Source organism: Populus nigra, chromosome 2, assembly GCF_951802175.1.
Source record: "Populus nigra chromosome 2, ddPopNigr1.1, whole genome shotgun sequence".
NCBI lineage: Eukaryota > Viridiplantae > Streptophyta > Magnoliopsida > Malpighiales > Salicaceae > Populus > Populus nigra.
Window position 1 is genome coordinate 35691004 of NC_084853.1, and position 15715 is coordinate 35706718.

Below are 15715 nucleotides of genomic sequence, written 5' to 3' on the forward strand. Positions count from 1 at the left end.
ATGTGGGGAAATACTGTGGCAAACCAAAAACCATGTGGGGAAACATTATAACAATCCACAATGTTTTAAAGAAAAAACTATGAAGCAAAATTCTCAACCAGCTCAATATAAAAAAAATAAAATCAATAAAGACCATTTTGGAAAAAAGAAGAAGAAGAAAAAAAATCATTAAAAAAAAAACCATGTAGGGAAATATTGTAATAATCCATAATATTTTAAAGAAAAAAAACTACAGAACTAAATTTTTAACTAGTTCAATATTAAAAAAAAAATTGACAAAGATAATTTAAAAAAAACACAAAAACAAAAAAAGAATAATAAAAAAAAAAAGACAGTCTTGGAATAAAAAGCATGCAAAACCCAAAAGAAAAAGAGAAAAAAAAATGTGGGGAAAAACCAAAAAAAGGAGAAAAAACAAAAAAGAAAGATGGACAAAACACAAAAAAACAAAAACAAATAAAAAAAAAACAACTTTCCCCATATGTTTTAGAATATTAGTTAGTAGTGTGTTTTTTCTAAACAAACTATTAGATATTTTTTTTCAGTTTTGATTTTTAAAATTTAATTTAATTTAAAAAAGGGATATAGATTGTGTTTGTTTAAGACTTTGAAACTCTTTATTATAAATATATATTTTAAGTTTGCATTCACTTTAAGATAGAAAAAACACTAGCATCTAGATGGTGGTCAAGATAATGGTAAAGGTTGCTTTGCAAAGTATTTATTATTTGAAAATGTATTATAATAATATTTCTTATTTTATAAAATTTATTTTTAACATGATAATTTTAAAACACTAAAAAATAAAATAAAAATCAAAATTTAGCAAAACAAAGATTGCACCGCTGGGACAAACGATGCCTCGAGTCCCAAAACCACTCAGCAATTGCAGCCTTCCCCTTTTCCCCTCTTCACTGACCATTTTTCTCTTCTCACTTCGCATATAAACAAAGCTTTCCTTCTTAAAAAAACGAACGGTCATCACAACCCTTCTTCTCATTGTCATTGCCATCCCCTTCATCTTCTTCATCGGCTACCACCCATTATACTAGCAACAGCCCATCCCCAAAGCCGCAACAAATCATCCTAACCACCATAATCATAAAAAGCACAATAGTTATCTGCCTCCCATCATTCACCTGAAGCTTGGACCACACTTTCCATTCTTGTTTCTTCTCTAATTTTTATAAGCCAAACTCGTTATATCCAGCCACCTCCATGGCGTTTTCATCCTCCCCTTTAATTCACACCCAACATCGCCATCGTGAACACTAACCCATTCTCCCTCATATAATTGAAGACCATTAATCGTGATCTCCACACTGAAACCAGCCACCGTAGCCACATAACCAGTAGCTGTAATCATCTCCACACCACCAACTCACAAACGACTGAAACTCTTCCTCACAACCCACAACTATTCTCCCCATGACTAGTAGCCTCCTCACAATCACCAACCACCAGATTGACCACTGTGGTTTAACCATCAACCGACAAACCATGAGGAAGAAATAAGCAAATAAAAAAAGGGAAGAAATAAATCGATTGTGTTTGTGGGTTTTTCTTTGTTTAGCAGGTGAAGGAGAATCTCACCACCGCTACAGGGTTTTTTCTTTTTCTTTTAAATAAAATATTATATAAATCTATTTTCATATTTTATTTTAAAAATTTGAATCAAATTTAAATTTTTTTAAAAAAGATAGAGATTATGTTTATTTAAGAATTTGAAACTCTTTATTATAAATACATAACTCTAAAATAAGAAATGGGACCTAAAAATAAAAAATTTTTAAAGAGACTGAAGTTTCTCGCTGCCTTGATATAGAAAAAACATTAGCATTTAAGGTGTTTAAGATCGTGGTAGAACTTGTTTTGTAAAGTACTTTTTGTTTGGAAATATATTAAAATAATTCTTTTATTTTATAAAATTTATTTTTTGACAATAATATACCAAAACAATCCCCAAACACAAAAAAAATTGAAACAAGAAAAATTCAAAATTTAGCAAAAACAGTAGTTGCACTGTTGCACCAATCAAGACCCGAGTCCCAAAACCACTCAATAATTTTAGCCTTCCCCATTTTCCCTCTCTACTGACCATTTTTCTCTTCTCACCTTGCACATATACAAAGCTTTCCTTTTTTAAAAATGGAAGGTCATCACATGTAATATTCCACATCGATGGGTAAGGATTTGGTAGTTAGCCTTATTTGTAGTGATGGTTGTTGACTTATCAAATGCATTTTGGGGCTATATGTGCTCATAACAAAACAAATCCGTGAGGGCGGTAAGGCCTAAAGCGGATAATATCTGGCAGGTTAGCCCGAGCTGTTATATTCGGTATCAGACCCAACTTCACTAGCTATCCAGTTGTGCTGATAGGGTCATCAGGCTCCTTAAAGGGGGTTGATTGTAATATCTCATATTGGCGAGTGATGATTTAATAGTTGATCTTATTAATAGTGCTGATTGCTGACTTGTTAGACGTGTTTTAGAGCCATGTGTGGTTATCAAGAACAAGTCTGTGAGGACAATAAGACCCAAAACGAACAATATCTGACAGGTTAGGTTGGACTGTTACATCAGAACCTTTTTTTTCTCATTGTCACTACCATCCCCTTCATCTTCTTCGTCAGTTGCCACTCATTATACCAGCAAAAACCCATACACCCAAAGTCACAACAAATCATCCTAACCACCATAGCTACAACAAACACAATAATTATTAACCTCCCATCATTCATGTGAAGCCTAAGCCACACTTTCCATTCTGGTTTCTTCTCCATTTTTAACAGGGCAAACTCATTGTAATCTTTCTTTTTTTGCTAGCCACCCCCAAGACGTCTTGTTGGTTATTAGGTTAGGCCTGATCCGCCCATGATAGATGAGCCTGGTCCAAGTTATTCGAGGAGTTACTAAAGGAAGTAACCGCCTCCTCTAATCATATATAAATGGACATAACCTATATGAAAAGTAGTTTTTTATTTGCTGAATAATCATTATTTCTTTCTTCTCTCTCATCTTGGACTCTCTGCATTACTTTGACAAGATTTACAAAGACATTCGTACTGTGAAATATCACTTTGGTTCTAGTAATTGAAGTGACACTGAAGTAATTGATCCAGGAATAAGAAAGTGAATTTTCATAAGTAAGTTTTCATTTCCAATCTACATTGGTATTAGAGCCATGATTTTTAATATTGTTTTTATACAGTATATTTGTTATTACATGAATATTAGATGTAAATTTTGTGTTTAAAGAATACTTCTATTAAGAATTTTAAATTTACAAAATTTTATGAAATAATTTAGTTATGATTTTGTCTTTTCTATAATTAATTAGAAAAGACTTTCTACGTGCTAGTTGTATAATTCAATTCATCGTGTGAATTGAATGAAAAATGGAGATTGGAAATTGCCATTTCCAATTGACTATAATTACAGTAGTCAATTAAAACTGTCATTTGGCGGTTAAATAATTGTCATATGGCAGTTGAAAAAAAAAACAACAACCAATTTTGTGTGAATTGGTAATGGAAACTGCCATTTCCATTTGACTACAATTTCGTAGTTAATTAGAAACTGTAATTTAGTAGTTGAGAAATATAACTGCCTTTTAGCAATTAAAAACTGCCATTTCCATTTTTTTTAAAAAAAGATGTGACCACATATTGTAACTGCCATTTGGCAGTTGAAAACAAAAATGAAAGAACACATCTTTAAGAGATGCGTAATTGCCATTTGGCAGTTTAAAAATAAAATAAAAACAATAATAATAAAGCAATTAATATTAATATATCCTTAATATAAATTGTTTAATTATGGTGCCAATTTATTCATTTTTAAAATAAATTGCTTAATTTTCATGTGTGTGTGTGTGTGTGTGTTTTTTTTTTTTTTAACATATATGATGATACATGCCTTAATTAAATATTAAGTATAATATTTATATGCTTTTAGAATATTTTGTTGTAGTGGATAGGCAATAATAAATTGATCATTTATTGGGTTATACCTTTAATCCTGTTCACAAAATTCAAGAGCACATTGATTACATGTATCATTGGATTAGTAGACTGGCTATGAGTGGTGTTTACAAATTCTTTATGGAACGTCAAATGTTAATCGTTTTTCTCTGCCTAAGGAATGGATGTCGATGCGACTATTGTTAGAATATAGGTTGGAATCCTTATATTTCAACAATTTCGTTGATGAAATGCTGCTTGAGAGGGAACATCAGTATGTCTAAAAAGGTATACAATGCACTAGAAGAAGTACAAGTCGTTTGGATGTTGCTGCTAAATTCATTCCATGATTTGAGCATAATGAACTTGAAGAAGATGACTTTGATGAAGTGGATGACGTAATTGGAGACCCTGTTTATGTGCCTACAATATAAAATAATTCTGAAATTTATTATTCTTAATATTGTATTTTTTTAAGATGATTGGTTGTTTATTATGAATTGCATATTTTATGTAATTTAAGTTTAATTACATTATATTCTGCAATTTGATTAGTGGGACTTGTTAGTTGAAACTAATAACTATAATTTTGCACTCATTTAAATTTTCAATAATAATTAGACCATACAAATAGAAATTGATTAAGTGTTTAACATTTTTTTTTCATTTTTATTGTATGTGTTAGATTATTATTTGTTTAATTTAGAATGGAGTGGCAAAATATGTCAATTAAATTGTACTAGATACTATTATTTGTAATTATTGTCAATAACGCATAATATGACTGCATCTAAGAGTATTATTGCTGATTTGAACTATGGAGACAAACTAGGTGAAAAGAATTACGATGTTTGGCATCGTAAGATTGAGTATCTCTTGGAAGAGCAAGAAATGCTGGAAACAATCACACAACCAATGGCTGAACCCGAGCAAGGAAACACTGCTCAACACAGGCTTGATATGAAAACATATCAAACCTATAAACACAAGGATCGTGTAGCTCGTATTTTGATGTTGAGCAGCATGAGAAATGATATATTGCTGCATTTTGAAAGGCATCGTTCAGCTCAATCTATTTGGGATGCAGTAAAGATTCAGTATGAAGGAACCTTCACTACTAGACTTCATCAGTTAACCCTCAAATTTGATGGTTATAAAAAGCGCCAAAATCAAACGATAAGGCAGCATCTTACAGTCATGTCTAACATGATCAGTGAATTAAGGGGTGTTGGGCATAAGATGATTGATGAACAACAAGTCCAAACAGTTATTCGCTTTTTGCCAAGCAATTGAAAACACATGCGTGTTAACCTTACCCGCAATGACAACATCAAGACATTTGATGATGTTGCTCATCATGTCGAGCTTGAAGAAGATTGACTTCATGCTGAGAAGCCTATAAACAAGGCTTTTATATCTAAGACTAAGATGCGTGGAGCATATAACTCTAAATATAAAAAGGGTAAGGTTAAGGGTCCTAAATATAGCAAGAGAGGAAAAGAAGCAAGTAGTAGTGGACATAAGCACAAGCGTGGGAAACGTGGCGGTAAGAAAGGCAAGAATATGAATTGTTTCAATTGTGGTAAACTTGGTCACTTTGCTCGTAATTGCACTGAGCCAAAGGTAATGTTTAACCATAATCATCCCTCTAACTTATACGTTAGCAGCTGTTTAATGTTTGCTGAATCTGTTCCCTTTTGGACTGTAAACTCAGGAGCAACTGATCACATAGCAAGGGATCGAACAACCTTTATGGAATTTTTTCAAATTTCAAAAGAAAGTAGATACATATATATGGGGAAAAATGCTTCCGCTACTGTGCTTGGGATCGGTACCTGCAAACTAGATTTGCGGGGCGATTGCACACTTTATCTTCATGATGTACTCCACATTCCAGAAGTTCAACGAAATCTTGTGTCTGTTCTTGCTTTACTCCAATTGGGCTTCAATATTATATTTATTGGTTGTTGTGTAAAATATATCTGGACAATATTTTTATAGTTCTAGTTTTGTATTAAATGGTTTTATGGTGTTAGACATCGTTAATGTATGTATTAATTATGATGCTTCAATTTATGCTGTTCAAAATTCCAGCACTATTAATGATAGTAATATCATAACTTGGCATGCTAGATTAGGATACATTAGGCAAGATCAATTACATAGATTAGTAAGAGCTGGTCTTTTAGGATCACTTACCACAAATGAATTGCCCGTTTATGAGCATTGCCTTGCTGGAAAAGCAACTAGATTACCATTTGGCAAAGCTAAAAAAGCTAGTAGTCCATTACAGCTTATTCATTCAGACATTTGTGGCCCAATGAATGTGAGGGCAAGACATGAAGGAAATTATTTCATCACATTTATAGATGATTTCATACGATTTGGTCATGTTTACGTCATCTCACATAAGTCTGAAGCATTGGATTGCTTCATTCGATACACAAATCTGGTGGAGAATAAACCAAGTACCAAGATCAAAGCTTTAAAAACTTATCGAGGACGTGAATATCTGTCTGAACAATTTAAAAAAATTTATGATAAAATGGGTATAGCTAGATAGTTAACTATTCCTTATACTCTACAACAAAATGGTGTAGTAGAAAAGAGGAATATAACCTTACTTGACATGGTTAGGTCAATGATGGCGCAAGATAACCTACCAATTTTCTTTCGGAGAGATGCATTATTGACTACTACTTACATACTTAATCGTGTGCCCTCAAAATCTGTCTTATCCACCCCATATGAACTATGTAATGGTGTCAAACCTAATCTAGATTATTTCCATCCATAGGGGTGTGCAGTTTATATTTACAATACTTCTCATGAATACGAAAAACTTGGTCCTAGAAGGAAGAAGTGTATCTTTATACAATATTCTGAACATTCCAAAGGATTTAAATTTATTGGTGAGAAAACTGATGAAGAGTGACAAAGATTAAATCGTGTGATGTTGTATTTTTATAAAAGGTTTCTTCAATGACAGGTGAGGTTGAAAAAGATTTTTAATTATATGAAATAATTGAAAATCTAGATTATGTCGCAACAAACCATTCAGTATAGAACTTAGATGAAACTTTTAATCCTCCTAGAAATAGTGAGAGTGATATTTTATCTATTCCTACTCTCATGGAGCAAGATCATAAGTAATCTCAACCTCGAAGAAGCATTCGTGAACCAATTCCTCGTCATCGATTTGAGATTGAGAGGGAAGTGTTCATGATTGCTCCACAAGATGATAAAAAGCCTAAAACTTGTAGTCATACTCTATCTGGTCCTAAAGCAAGTGAATGGATTAAAGCTATGGAAGAAGAAATGGAGTCAATGAAAATTAATCAAGTTGGGAACTTGGTTGATTTACCGTCATGACGAAGATCCATTGTAAATAAATAGGTTCTTAAAATTAAACGTAAGACAAATAGGTCAATAGAACATTATAAGGCTCAACTAGTAGCGAAAGACTACACTAAAAAAGAGGGAATTGATTATAAAGACACATTCTCACCAGTTGTGAGGATTACTTCAGTTCGTCTTATTTTAGCTATAGTCGCATATATAGACCTAGAGTTATACTAAATGGATGTTAGAACTGCGTTTCTCAATGAAGAACTAAATGAGGAGATCTATATGGATCAACCTTTAGAATTCAAGACTAAAGGACAAGAGCGCAAAGTTTGCAACCTTAAAAGATTCATATATGGTTTTAAGCAAGCCTCTAGACAATAGAATGTCAAGTTTCATCAAGCTATCCTTAAGGATGGTTTTACAATGATGGAAGAAGATCATTGCGTGTATTTAAAACGTTCTAACAATAGTTTTATAATATTAACCTTATATGTTGACGACATCTTAATAGCTAGAAATAACAAAGAGATGATTGATAATATTAAAAGGTGGTTATCATCAAACTTTGAAATGAAAGACATGAGTAAGGCTAGCTATGTTCTTGGTGTGAAAATCATAAAAGATCGTGCTAAAAGGCTTTTAGGTTTAACTCAAGAGACTTACATCAAAAAGATGTTAAAACGTTATCACATGTAAGATAGCAAACCAATGGACACCTCTGTTGATAAAATTTTGAGCCTAAGCTGTGATATGTGTCCCAAAACTTTAGAAGAAAAGAAGAAAATGTTCAGAATACCTTATGTTAGTGCTATCAGTAGTTTGATGTATGCAATGATGTGCACACGTCCCGATATATGTTATGCCGTTGGATTGGTTAGCCGATATCAATCAAACCCTGGTCAGAAACACTAGATGACAGTCAAAAGAATTCTACAATATTTGAAAGGAACTTCAAATTACATGATATGTTACCAAGGAAAGAAAGACTTACGATTGATTGGTTTCTCTGATGCTGATTAGGGAGGAGATGTCGACCAATCCAGATTAACTTTAGGATGTGCTTTCTTGCTTAATGATAGTGCAATACTATGGAAGAGCAAGAAACAATCCTATATAGCTTTATCTACCATGGAGGCTGAGTATGTAGATTGTTTCGTAGCAACACAAGATACCATTTGGTTAAAAAATTTCTTATATCATTTGAAAATTGTCAAATCAACATTAATCCCAGTGATAATTTACTATGATAACACTATTGCAATAGTTGTGGCCAAAGATCCAAAATACCATGGAAAGACCAAACACATCAAGATGAGATATCACTATATTAGAGAAGCAATTACTAAACAAGATGTGATCCTAAAACACATTTATACAAATTTTATGGTTGTAGATCCACTCACAAAACTAATAACAAGGGATGCATTTGTTAGACATGTGAGATCTCTTGGCCTATGTAAAATGTAATTAGTAATATAATTAGTTTTAAGGATCATACGAAAGCTTATAATGATTGAGTAAAGAATAAATGTCATTAGAATATCATTTTATTCATTATTTGTTTTATGGATTATATTGAGTATCGTATAGTACAATTTGTTGAAGTATGTCGATAGACTTTGATTGACTTACTCATATGAGCAATCACCTCTAGCACTTGTAAGGTGAGTAGAGATGAGACTATTTGAGTTTTAATGCTTAATAAGCGACTTGGGTGCAGTGAGAGCAATTTTAACTCAAAATGATTATTGAAAAGTCACTTTTGACTATATCATGAGGTGATGTATTAATGATATCTACTTTAGGAGTATATCCTATAGTCATTGAATGATTAGACTTAAAGGAATACTATTGGGAAAGTGAGTTAATTCAGATCTAATTGATATGAGAGCGAAAGAAAAAGTAATTTTAGTTCAACACCTGTTACTTGTATTCACCAGTCGGGATCACATCACTTGAATAGATTTGATATGATTTAGAATACTTGTAATTGTAAGGATGAATTGAGTATGAAATTCTTGAGGGATTGAATTATATTCAGTCATGTGTAACTAAAAATGCTCGGGGTATATATTAGTACACTTTAAGGAATAATTAATTATGAGGTTGATGTCTCCTATATGGCCTGTATTAGGTATATATTGGAGCTCCTTTCACTGTGTGCTTCAAGTCGCACAGTCCGTTCGTCAAGTATGAAATTCTTGTGCAAGTTTAAAGTATAATGTATTAGAGAGATTCAGTCTTTCATGGGCGAGTGAGAGATGTTGGTTATTGAGTTAGGCCTTGTCTGCCCATAATGGATGGGCCTGATCCAAATTATAAAAGGAGTTACTAAAGGAAGTAACCGCCTCCTCTAATCATATATAAAGGGATATAACCCATATGAAAAATAGTTTTTCATTTGTTGAATAATTATTATTTCTTTCTTTTCTCTCATCTTGAACTCTCTGTATTACTTTGACAAGATTTACAAAGATGTTCGTCATGTGAAATATCACTTTGGTTCTAGTAATTGAAGTGACACTGAAGTAATTGATCTAGGAATAATAAAGCGAATTCTCACAAGTAAGTTTTCCTTTCCAATCTACACGTCTTCATCCTTCCCTTCAATTCACGATTAGGACCGCCACCGTGAACACCAACCCATTCTCCCTCATAATTAAAGACCATTAACCGCGATCTCCACATCGAAATCAGCTACCGTAGCCACAGAATCAGTAGCTGTTATCCCCTCCACATCATCAGTTCACAAATGACCAAAACTCTTCCTCATCTTCGCTCCCTGGCAACCCATAACTATTCTCTCCATGACTAGATTGACCATCATGGTTTAACCATCAACTGATAAACCATGAAGAAAAAAAAAGTAGAAAAAAAAAGAAGAAATAAATTGATTGTGTTTGTGGTTTTTTTCCTATGTTTTGCAGGTGAAGGTGAATCTTAAATCTTCTAAAAAATGCTATTAAAAGACAAATTAAAAAAAATAAAAAAATAAAAAAATTTAAATCTTTTTAAAATCACTTTTAAAAAGCATAAACAAATGAGCTTCCAGTTAATAAAAATAAAATAAAAAAGTAAAAAAAAAAACTGTAGAGAAACAACCCAATAAAAAAAGAAAAGAAAAGAAAGCAACCCTGTGTCTCTGATCTTGAGACCCTCAAACCCAACCAACCAGGGTAAAGCACCGCACTCCCCCTCCTATCTCTATTCTCATTCCATTCCATACTGCAAGCATTGGACTTGGATTATGTCTCAATCACAAAGTGAGTTTTCTTTCACAATTCTTGAATTAATTTATGATTTACACGTTCCCATTCTTCTTCTTCTTCTTCTTCTTCTTGTTTTTACCCTTCGTTTGTTATTGTTGATTCTGTATATTTGGTGTGTTCAATATGGTGATGTTGAAGCTTCAATCATTAACACAAAAAAGGTTTTTTTAGGTTGGGTGCCATATTATGCTTACATCTCCTATTTGATGTATGTAAAGTACAAAACCTAGAAACCTTCTGTTTCTTTTGATTTGTATGTTTTGGGAATTAATATTTGAGAAAACCAGTTCTCTTAGTAGCTGTACAACAAAATGGGCTTCATAAAATTACTTAAACTATATAATTTCGAGCATTTGGACTGAAATAACATGATGGGACACAAGTGGGTTTCTTGGATCAAATTCTGCAATGAGCAGTACACTGTTATCAAGAAAAAGCCTCGATAAAAGGGTTTTCTTGTTGCATAGTCAATGTTTTTGTTTTGCATTGTTGCAACTGAACTAATCAAGTATGTTTGGTGTTGTCTACAGTGGATGAAAACGCTTCTGCTTCTATGAGTGAAGATGGAGACGTGGATCAAATTGTGGAGAGTTCTAATGGTAAAGAGTTGGCAATTAGTGAAGCAAGTTCTGATATGGAACCATGTGTAGGCATGGAGTTTGAGTCTGAAGAGGCTGCCAAGGTGTTCTATGATGCATATGCTACGCATGTGGGGTTTATCATGCGCGTCGATGCATTTCGACGATCAATGCGTGATGGGAAGGTTGTTTGGCGTCGACTTGTTTGCAATAAAGAAGGATTTCGTAAGTTAAGACCTAGAAGAAGTGAAAACAGGAAACCTCGAGCAGTCACAAGAGAAGGGTGTAAGGCAATGATAGTTGTGAAGAAAGAGAAAGCAGGAAAATGGGTTGTAACAAGATTTGTAAAGGAGCACAATCATCCCTTGGTACCTACACCCGCCAATGGTCGTCGGACTGTGCTTTTATCTCAAACACCGGTGAGTGCAACAATAGAAAAGTCTCCCTTTTCCTTTTCTTTTAAGAAAAAAGTATTAACTGCCTATTTATATCTCTCTTTACCATGTTTCCACTTGTCAGTCACCTAGCTGTAATTTCTGGATTATTCACTAGCATTGATGTTCATTATGTTGATCTATCAGTAGATTCTGTTGTCAGTTATTGTGCTTGAATGTTGAATTGGTTATAAGTTTCAATCATCTCATAAGCTGATGGGTAGCTTACTAGCTTTAGATCATTTGAGGCTTTTCCTCGGAGTGTCATGGACAAAGTAAAGCTCAACTGTTGTGACAGTTTAAAAAGTTGCTTGCTACATGGACCATTACTATATCTTTCCTTGCTTCAAAGTTTTTGTCTGTTTTTATTGTTTTCGTGGTCTATTGTTGAAGTTCATGATCAATCATTTTACCTCTTACTAAGCATCAAGCTTGTCAGAACATGTTGCCTGCCTACACTAGATAACAAGTGCTCTAGTGTTCCTTCTTGCAATATCAGTTTTTGTAAGTTGGATTACTGCAAGATGAGATTATCATTATTTTTCCTCGAGTCTATGGAGCTGTTAAGCACAAGACATACAATAATTGTGCTATATTTAGAATACAGCTTATATCTTTTCCAGAAGCTACTTGACTTCAGGAAGGGTTGTACAAAAATTCTAAAACAAGTCTTCTTGCAATGGAGATGGGTTTTATTCAGATTAGTTTTTCGTGCCCTTGCAGTAAGTCCTGCCTTGTTCCTGCTAGTTGAGATAATCCATAAACCACCGAATGAAGATAATCTTGTTTATGTCAATCCCAAAATTTGGAGCGTCCAAGTCAGTTATTAAGTATCATAGACTGGATGGCCTGCAAAAGTGAGCCAGCAACTGGAGGACAAAAAGTAAGCCTGGTCAGAGGGAACAAAGGCAATCCATCTTACTTCCTGAAGCACAATGTCCATTTCTTATTTGGATTGCATGATAACCTCGTTGAGTGGTAGAGAGACAAACCACATTCAGGAAGGGTTTCCCGAGATACCTACATGTCTTTTTGAGGCAAATCTACATTTTATTACTCACTACAGTTAGTAGAATTGTCTTCCAACCACAGGAATGTTCAAACTTAAAATTGATGTTGTCGAGTGCTATAACTTGTCAAGTGAGACTTTGATAACAGGTAATCAAGACAAAATGAGTTGATACCACGTGCTTTGCTTGTTCACTAAGGGTGGTTTGGAAGGTGAAGGTTATTGTGAAAGCAGCAAGCTGCAAAGTGTAAAGTAGGCACTTTTTTTGTTGTTGTGCATATTCCCCGACTCCTTGCCATGAGAACCTAATCAAGGTGTTCTCCTGTCATTCCAACACATGGTGCTGCATGGGTAGCACCATGGCGCGAACCTGTCTTTGTGCACACAGTGCTGTTCTGTGCTGTATCTTTGATGATAGAGATATCAATCTTTTGCTTCCTTCTTCGTTTGAAGACACCAGCCTGTGATATCCAGGCCGTTTCTTTTGTTTTGGATGGGGTGCAATACTGGTCAATGGTTATCTATGTTTATGTCTGTGAAGACTAACTTTTGCTTAACTGAACAAGCTCAAAACCTTTTGTAATCATGATTACTAGTTGACTCAGTGCTATCAGGAAGTTCCCTGTTCCGTCCAAAATATAGGTCCGTTCCAGCAAAAAATAAAGGACGGGTTTCTGCAAGTGACTGTTAATAATAAAGATGTTCTTTCTTTTTTTTAATTGAAAAAAGCATCAACTTTAGAAAATAGAGCTGTTAAATTATGAGCAATTTATGACATTAGAGGAAGGCAGTACTTGTATAATGACCAAAACTGTTGGCCTTCTGGTTCTCTTTTGTACCACCACCAACAGTTAGAGGACACTTTTGTCATTTTGTGGAAGTTGGCGGTCTTTGTTCAGGTTATTTTTGTTCGAGCCTTTTTCTGCTTCCCAATGACTAGCAGTGCTATGTGCCATTACCTTTATAACAAATTTATAGGCCTTCTTACTTTAAATGAAAGATTTTGTGAACTTTTGGATGAAAGACTGTAAAGCAATCTTACTTTATTTAAAATGGAAGATTCTGTTAGGCAGTCTCACCAGCCATGCCTGAGTTTCATTTGTGTGAGATTATGGGATGTGAAATGTGAGTGAAGTCATTAAATTTTGACTTCAGTGAACAAATTTTTTTCTTTGAGATGGTTATCATCTCAAATCTGAAGCGTGCAGTTCATTCTCTGACTGAATCAAGGGATTTCAGAGTCATGAACAATTTCCAGATAGCACCAAAAGAGTGAAACTTCTACTCAGGGATACATGTATTTGTAAAATACTGCATTGAGGCTAATTCCTCCTATAGCCAAGAAGTTGGGAACCCTTTGGGCTTTGGGTGTTTATTGTGTATAAAATTGCATTAAGTAGTTCTCAGGATATTATTGTGCTTCTTATATTGTTATGAAAGATTTGCTCCGGTTCACTCTATAAGCTAATAAATGACATTAGATTGATTTTGGGCCATAGTAACAAACATGTATAAACGAATCTCAAGTCCATCCTTATTGCTTTGCTTTGCCCTAAAATAGGAAATCCATAGAGGTTTTGGAATCTGATATGAAAACTTCAGCTCCTAGATCGGTTATATACAGAATCCTCTTTCAATGTCCAACCTCAACCTCGAAGATGATGATGTGATTATTTTGTTTAGATCTCTATACCTTTAATTCTCGATGCCAATCTAACATGCATTTTCAGTCTCGTGAGAGGTGAAGATAGAGGCTTCAACCATTTCTACAATAATCTTGTTAGTATTTTCTATTTACCATGCAGTTATTTCTTATGTATTCTGTAGGATGAGAAAGATGTAAAGATCCGAGAATTGACCGCTGAGCTACAACGAGAGCGAAAGCGATCTGCAGCTTATCAAGAACAGCTTGATATGGTTTTGAGAGATATGGAGGAGCATTCCAATCACTTATCAAGAAACATTGATGACATAGTTCAAAGTGTAAAAGAAATCGAATCAAGGAGGTAGCTTCTGTTGGTCTTGTTTGATATTCTAGTTGGCTTGTCTCTGTACAATTTCTTTGAGATGCTGTTACCTTTTCTCCAAAATGTAGTCTGAATCTGTAGTTTCAGCTGAAATGTCCTTTACTTCATATCAGTCTGGCCTTTTCATCTTTTCCTCACCATGAGACCTCTATCCCACCATTTCTTATCATTTGAGACACATCTATGGAGCAGAGTCAGGTGTGAACTCAGAAATTCTGAAAATAGCTTAGATTCTTTGTTTACTATTCTTGCCAAGAGATCTCCAGAAGAAGAATCTGATACATCTCTCCATGCCAATACAAGTCCTTGACAGTCTATCTCTTTAAACCATGCCACATGTAGTTCATACAATTCTTCCGTCTCCCAACAGGATTTAGGAAACCATTGTTCTATTGTTTTAACTTTCAGTCTTAGCCTGTTTTTCAGAAATACACAAGCCTCTAAGCTGCTAATTTCTCGACTCTTAAAAGTCTTTTTGATTTTCCTATAGATGGATAAAAGGAAACATCGCAATATACAGAAGTTCCTGTATGGCAATTGAAAGTTAATAGTTGCCTCCCTATTTTTGCATCAAGAATTCTAGCATATGGGAGGACTTGAACTTTGAACTACTCCTGAAAACTATAAGTCCATGTTTGTTTCTCGGAAAGTAGTTTTTGAAAAACCACTTTTCAAACTTTCTTGTATTTGTTTGTTATTAGAAAAATTAAAAACACTTTCCGGTCAACAGCAAACACTTTTCAGTTAAAGAAAAAAATTAGCTTGGTTTTCAGGATAGTGTTTTTTTTTTGCTGTGTTTGTTTTTCGAAAAGTGATTTCGAGAAATCACTTTCCAAACTTTCCCGTGTTTGTTTGCCGTTAGAAAAGTTGGTCAACGGAAAACACTTTCCAGTCAAAGAAAAATTTGGCTTGGTTTTCAGGAAAGTGTTTTCCTGAAAAATTTGGGCAGAAAACACTTTCTGGAAGTTGTGAAAAATTTAGAAATGTTATTATTTGCTGATTATATCAAATTTGATCCTTAAACTTTTGATTGCTATATATATTTTGTTTTGAATATTTACTTTTCAATTTCATTTTTTAAAATT

At 33.9% G+C, this 15715-nt stretch overlaps 1 protein-coding gene across 1 annotated transcript; it reads left to right on the forward strand.

The window, feature by feature from the left end:
* Window positions 1–10426: 10426 nt before the first annotated feature.
* On the forward strand, window positions 10427–14742 carry LOC133681995 (protein FAR1-RELATED SEQUENCE 2). Its single transcript, XM_062105216.1, has 3 exons — window positions 10427–10576; window positions 11113–11579; window positions 14431–14742. The coding sequence occupies exons 1-3, from the start codon at window positions 10561–10563 to the stop codon at window positions 14611–14613; spliced, it is 666 nt and encodes a 221-aa protein (XP_061961200.1). The 5' UTR covers window positions 10427–10560; the 3' UTR covers window positions 14614–14742.
* The last annotated feature ends 973 nt before the right edge of the window (window positions 14743–15715 follow it).

What these genes read in the sequence shown, in the direction of transcription:
- LOC133681995 (XM_062105216.1), top strand. An exon ending in TGCTTTTATCTCAAACACCG is followed by an intron (nt 11,580 to 14,430) that starts GTGAGTGCAACA and finishes TGTATTCTGTAG; the next exon opens with GATGAGAAAGATGTAAAGAT.